The sequence below is a fragment of the Chaetodon auriga genome, chromosome 3 (genome assembly GCF_051107435.1).
Source record: "Chaetodon auriga isolate fChaAug3 chromosome 3, fChaAug3.hap1, whole genome shotgun sequence".
Classification (NCBI taxonomy): domain Eukaryota; kingdom Metazoa; phylum Chordata; class Actinopteri; order Chaetodontiformes; family Chaetodontidae; genus Chaetodon; species Chaetodon auriga.
The window spans coordinates 20,815,050-20,821,287 of NC_135076.1; the positions used below are offsets into that span (position 1 = coordinate 20,815,050).

General features: G+C 44.8%; 1 protein-coding gene across 1 annotated transcript; it reads right to left on the reverse strand.

The window, feature by feature from the left end:
* Positions 1-229: 229 nt before the first annotated feature.
* On the reverse strand, positions 230-5,548 carry LOC143314821 (diencephalon/mesencephalon homeobox protein 1-B-like). The gene is made up of 5 exons (XM_076722034.1): positions 5,368-5,548; positions 3,137-3,304; positions 2,797-2,975; positions 2,116-2,572; positions 230-1,934 (listed from the first exon to the last, which is right to left on the reverse strand). The coding sequence occupies exons 2-5, from the start codon at positions 3,288-3,290 to the stop codon at positions 1,516-1,518; spliced, it is 1,209 nt and encodes a 402-aa protein (XP_076578149.1). The 5' UTR covers positions 3,291-3,304; positions 5,368-5,548; the 3' UTR covers positions 230-1,515.
* Between the last annotated feature and the right edge of the window lie 690 nt (positions 5,549-6,238).

Consider the following 6,238-nt stretch of genomic DNA (forward strand, 5'->3'; position numbering starts at 1 on the left):
AAGTTCCTCAATTCAGCCTCATATATCTAAATGTAGGACTTTTGTACAAGAAATTTTGGCTCCTATTTGTTATATTCTTACATTATTAGTAACAGGTGATTCCTTAAGTCATTGTTTCACATTAAAGCTCCTTCTTTGCTTTGGAAAATGGCCAAAATGAGGCAATGTGAGTCAGTACAACCAAAGAATTTCATCTTATATTTCCGACCGACGACACTGACAACACGAGTCATTCTTAGGTGTGATTTATTCCCTTGCATTAAACAGATAAATTACTCACATTTTAAACAATTGAGAAATACATGTCTTGAGTCTACAGAGATATAATACATGGAGAATGGGCCCGTGCGCCTTTCCGGTGACTCTGTTGAGTTCAGTCTTGCACCCGAGTGAACAAAAATGTCGACCGGGTTCATATTTATTTGTCACTGTGCCTCCTCTGCAGCTTCTCCTCTCATTTCATTTCTGCTGTAGGTCCTTTGCTTAAAGCCACAATTAAAAAATAAGCGTTTCCTCTCGAATCCTTCACACAAAAGGAGACGTGGAGTTACTCTTTAGCCAGGCAGATGGAGGCGAACACTGAGTGATATTTACAACGCTCAATGGATTCTTGCGGGCAGAGCTGAGTGCTGTAACTTTAAACAAGGTCATGTGGCATCTACAAAAAAAATACAGCTGAATGGGGGATTATACTGAGTGATCTGAACTCTATTTCTGATATCAGACCTGATGTGACTTCATTTTGTGTCTTGCGGCTGTAAGCCATGCTTCAGAGGGGTGCATGCATGCATAGTTCACGTTCAGGGGTTGAATTATATCTGTCCTGGACTGAGACTGACAGCTGTGAGGCTCAAGACTTTTTGCCCTGACTTCAGAGAGGAGGCTGAAATCGTAGTGCGGAGCTAGCGCTTAGCTTTGGCCTATGACTGAGGAGAGTCGAATACAAGCAAGGATCCACAGGCAAAAAGCACAGTTCAGTCACAGCTGCAGTCCAGGTGGGTATTTAGGTGGGTATTTTTCATAAGTCCATTAAGTTCTTGTTATAATCTTATTTTCTGTCCAGCAAAGGTGCTCTTCATGTTCTGGTGTGCTCCCAGCGGTGCACCGCATGCCTGTATGATGACGATGAGGCGAAGAGGGAAACGTGTCGACGTCCCAGGGCCCCAAAGTGAAGTGCCTGCTCTCAAACACATTTTGTGGTCTTCATATGTGCCTGAAAAGTATGTTGTTTCTACTGTTTGTCACACTGCTCTGCTTTTTAAACGGGATTTATTTGAAATTTAGAAAACTGCAAACAAAACATTCTCAGCAGTTCAGTTCAATTACATGAAACAAGCACAAATTTGGATGGAGATGACTTTTGAGAGGATACACATAGTTGCTGACAGTGGTGAGAGGTCAAGAGGAAAGTGAAGGGGGGGGGGGGGCCCAGAGTCACCACCTGTTGACAGGGTCCATAATTCATAGGTACAGCCCTGACTAGAGGGCGAACACATAGACTGAGCAGCCCGAGCTTCAGTTGGGGAGCGTGTCCAATCCCAGCGATGCTGCATGCTGCTTGGCCCTCAGACGGAGGTTCTCAATGCTGGTGGTCTTGCTGTTGAGGCTCCCAGGGAGGCTGCCTGGCGCCGCCTGCAGCAGCGGGCTGTTCCATACCTGCTGGGCCTGTGACAGGGTCTGGTAGTAGGACTGGCAGGGCAGTGAGCTCAGTGGGGACGGCATGTTGACGTTCATGCCCAGGTAGGGCAGGGAGGATGGCGTGCCCATGTCAAAGGACGGGTAGTGCACCAGGTTGTTGGTGGCCGCCATGTGCTGCCGAAACTGCTCCTGCAGCCGGAAGAGGCTGAGAGGAGACGAGGCGTAGGAGTTGCTTTGCGCCAAACCGCTGGTCGTGCTGCTGGAGGACGGCAAGGCGGGGGAGCTCAGGGGAGAGTCTGAGAGACAGGAGGAGAGAAGGAGGACTTCAGTGTGCGTTTATTCTGTAAATCAAGTGCTTTTGTTTGGCATTTAGAAATCAATTCAGATACAATATCTACGTGAATGTGATTAGATTCTTATATCTGACATACGATTAAAGAAAAAGTAGCTGCTCTCATTAGACGGAGATGTTTTTACCTGATGTGGGGCTCAGCCGTTTGCCGGATGGTGAGCTGCTTCCTGGCTGCATTCCGCCCTCCCCCTGCGTCTCCTCCCTGATCTTCAACCTCGTCTCTCCTCTCATTTCGTCCTCCTCTCTGTCAGCATTATCTTCCACTGCTGACTCGCTGTCTGACGGCTCCGGGGAGGTGACGTTGACTTCCACGCTCATCTCTCCTGGCTGGGGCCGTGCGGCCGCCAGCCTCTCCGTCTCCGAGTGACAGGATGAGGAGGAGGAGGGGGGCGGAGGAGTGTGGGCCTCAGGAACCAGGGTGGTGGTGGTGGTGGTGGTGGTGGTGGTGTTGGTGAGGTCAGTCTTGGAGTCCTCTGTAGAGCCCTCTGCAGCTCCGGACGCCTCCTTCTGTTTCTGGAGCTGCTCCTTTTGCAGGCTGCGCTGCTTCTTGCGAAACTTGGCCCGGCGGTTCTTGAACCAGACCTGGAGGATGGATGGATGCAGAGATCAGTGTTTGGGTCGAGGACTAACATTAAGCCACAGCAAATGACTGACTTGTCTTAACATTTTTCACCCCCTCATCCACCTGTTATCACTTTTAACGGCACAACATTGCCTTTAAGTTCCCCATTTAGCCTTTAGACCAAGCATCTCACAGTGAAATAGGCCAAGAGCACACAAGATCAACACATTCTGAGGGTTTTTACCTGAACGCGTGCCTCAGGAAGGTTGGTGCACATGGCCAGGCGTTCACGCATCACCACATCAGGGTAGTGGGTCTTCTGGAAAGTTTTCTCCAGGGCCTCCAGCTGCTGGGCGGTGAAGGCTGTCCGACTGCGCCGCTGCTTTCGGTGCTGGGAGCCATACCGGGCCTCAAGGATAATGTCTTGAAATGTGCAGCCGTTGAGAAACAAGAAACACGACCAGTTTAATTGAAGGACGGGTCAAAGGTCATTTTGGCATCCGGAGATCAACACGCATTGAATCTGTGTTTATGTACAGCTGATAGAGAAACACTGAACAACAAAATGAGCAACTGATTCTTACCAGCCAGTCTCTCTGCAAGAGTGAGGGCGTGCACTGAGGGCCTGTAGTCAGGCGCGTGCTGGGCCTGTTGCGCCGCCTGCTGGTGAAGGTTGTACATGGCACTCAGTGAATTCATGGCGTGGAGAGAGTAGCCGTTCACCCCGTAGTGCTGCATGACCGGCGAGCTGTCTGCAGAGAGAGACGAGCTGTGTCAGTGTCAGGCCTCCGTACTGAAAAAACAGCCTGTTTTCAAGCAATTAGAAACATTACAGTGCGTCTTATTGAAGCGTTTGCCGCATCCTGGCCAATTGAAATGGCAACAGGTAAAGTACAAGCATTAGAGACTGCGCTCCAAAGGGAAAATAATTCCATCTATCAAAGAATAACTCAGCATATAACTAAGTATGATAACTACTGATTTCAAAGAGACTGAGAAGCTGAGACATTTTCATTTGTTGGTAGATTCAGTTACATTCAGGCAAAACGAAACGGAATATTTTAGGAAGCTGTTTCTTGGACGGGAGCGTTTGCCCTCGAGCGGCATTAAAACCGACCAGAAAAGAAAAAAAAACAACAACAACATATAAATGAAACAAAAACATCTTGCTTTGAAACTTTAAATGCACAGTAACATTTATAGTTCCCATTTGATCGATGTTTTGAGAAAAAGTGATCTTGATTTCTGAACCTGCAGCGCAAAACTGAATCCTTTGAGTGAACGGAGGTGTGCAGAAAAAAGCAAATTATTTGTCAGATTCCACAAAAACGAAAAATAAAATGTAAAAAAAAAAAACCCCAACAGTTAAAATACAAAATAATTTTGTATTTTAACTTACTTCTTTTTTGCATCATGACACTATTTTGTGGCCCTTTCTTGATCGCAAACATTAAATCCGGAGTATCTACTTTATTCATCGGGGTCCAAAATTTTGATGAACAAAATTTCCAAAATGTATAATAATAATAATGATAATAATATTCAATATTAACAATAATAATAATAATATTAACAATAATAATAATAATAGCTAACATATTAAAGGGCAGGTATAAAACGATACTGATTTTTGTCTCATCATCACAAAACAAAATAGGCCATTGAAATTAATTCTGACCCTGTCGTTGTTTTATTCTATCATTTACAATCACACTAAATGTTCAGTCTGGGGGGGTTTAATTGAGGACATTTCCTTTGCGCGCTCTATGCGCCGAAACGCGGTTGAAGCTCCGCAGGCTGGACTGACAGCAGGTGCGACCAAATATTTATTTTGCTCCCTGAGAGTTTGACTCGAGCGGGGGGCCGTTTATTTCAATCTGTGGCGGGTCCCAGGTCAGTTTGAGACGCCTGGAGGCTGACTGAGATGTGTGACAGGTCTTCGGTGAAATATGCATGGGGTCCTGTCTAATGTGGGTGCAAATAGGCTCCAACTATACAAGGCTATTAATTTATCACCAGGCCCGACACGTGAAGGATGGCCCGGCCTGTGTGTGTGTGTGTGTGTGTGTGATCAAAATGTGTGACTGATGCAATAACTTTTTTTTTTTTTTAAATTGTATTTATTTTAATGTGTGTATTTCATTGCACTATTTCACCAAACCAGCCTCTGGCAGCATTCGTGTAATCTGTTCGATTTTTTTTTTTAAATCTGCAGATTAGAAATTCCGCATAACGCTCTTCTCTTCAGGACAATGTCACACAGCCTCGGGCGCTGATCTAAGCCTAATTATGCTAATTGCCGTGGATTTATGACTTATGCAGCAGCTACTAAAGATTGCCTTGGGGCCGGAGCTCCGTTTGCGTGGCATCAATTCAGCAGCGTTCACAAACTTGAACGACACAGGAAATGAATGGCGGTACTTAACCTGCAGTGGATGAACAAACGCAACCTGAAGGAGCTTCGTTAATTCTTTATTAAACAACTAGCCAAAAGAAGAATATGTAGAACTACTTGTCACGGACCCCGGTGTAATTTACCGTCTGTAGCTGTCAGTGTTTCTGCAGACTTACAGAAGACACTCGCACTGTCACTAAGCTGCTGCATCACTGCGCTGCAGGGACCCCGGAAAGTTGATGGGCTGCACTTTTAACTGATTTAGTCCAAAACTTCGACGAGTTTGGAAGACATAAAACTGTATGATAACAAACACAGAAATTCAGGTGAAAGGACTTTACAATTAAAAAAAAAAAACACAACTTCGGCTCCGCTACAGAACAAATGAATGGTCCAACTTGGCTCGAGCAAACTTCTCACCTCTCTTCTCTCTGCGCGTGTCTGAAGCGAAATATCTCCAGCCGAGTACTTTCCTTTCAAACCTCCTTCTCTAAAATCCGCTGGCGGCTGTTCATTATCTCTCATGCACTTGAATATCCTGAGAGTATCCCGCTCGCTCCGCTCCGTCCTCCGGCTCGCCCCTCTGTGGATGTGGGAGGATGCTGAGCTGCCATCTACCGGCCTTTAAAGCGCTCCGGGTGGGGTCACCGGAGCGCTCACACGCTCCTTCTCTGTGCCAATCACGTCGCTCTCCTCCACCACAGCGCCTCCGCCCTCCTCCGTCACCGCTCCTCACTTCACACATGATTTTTTTCTGAGTCCGAGGTGCCGACTTTTGTGCAGCCGCTCGCCTCGTTTTGGTAGAAATAAAAAACAGTTTTGTATAGTTTTATTATTATTATTATTATTATTATTATTATTATTATTATTATTATTATTATTATTATTATTATTTATTTATTTTGTGGGAAATAATTTTTCTGCCAATTCGACAGTTATTCCTCTAATTGTTCTTATTAAGCTCCCTGTTGTTATTCTTGAAGGTGATAATGTTTGTTTTGTTTTTACTGAGGATGCAAACTGACCTTAAAGGAGAAGTTCCACCTAAACAGCAAATTATCTTTAATATCTTAAAACTGATTTAAGTGAATCTCAGCACGACCAGATGCATTTTAAACTATTCCCAGTTAATAAGGATGTTATTTCTTTGATATTTTTAATATCTCACAGTTTATCTGAACAAATCTTGATCAATAGGAGCTACAAAGGGCAGACTGCACTTGTGTTTTTTTCTTTTATGAATATCTTCCTTACAAATTTTTAACTAAAAGTTATAGATATCTTCTTTTAA

Excerpts from the sequence above, each read along its gene's own strand:
- LOC143314821 (XM_076722034.1), bottom strand. The coding sequence starts at position 3,290 with ATGCAGCACTACGGGGTGAACGGCTACTCTCTCCACGCCATGAATTCA. Across the intron at positions 2,976-3,136 it reads TCTTGCAGAGAGACTGGCTG|ACATTATCCTTGAGGCCCGG; the intron begins GTAAGAATCAGT and ends GCACATTTCAAG. Across the intron at positions 1,935-2,115 it reads ACGGCTGAGCCCCACATCAG|ACTCTCCCCTGAGCTCCCCC; the intron begins GTAAAAACATCT and ends CCTGTCTCTCAG.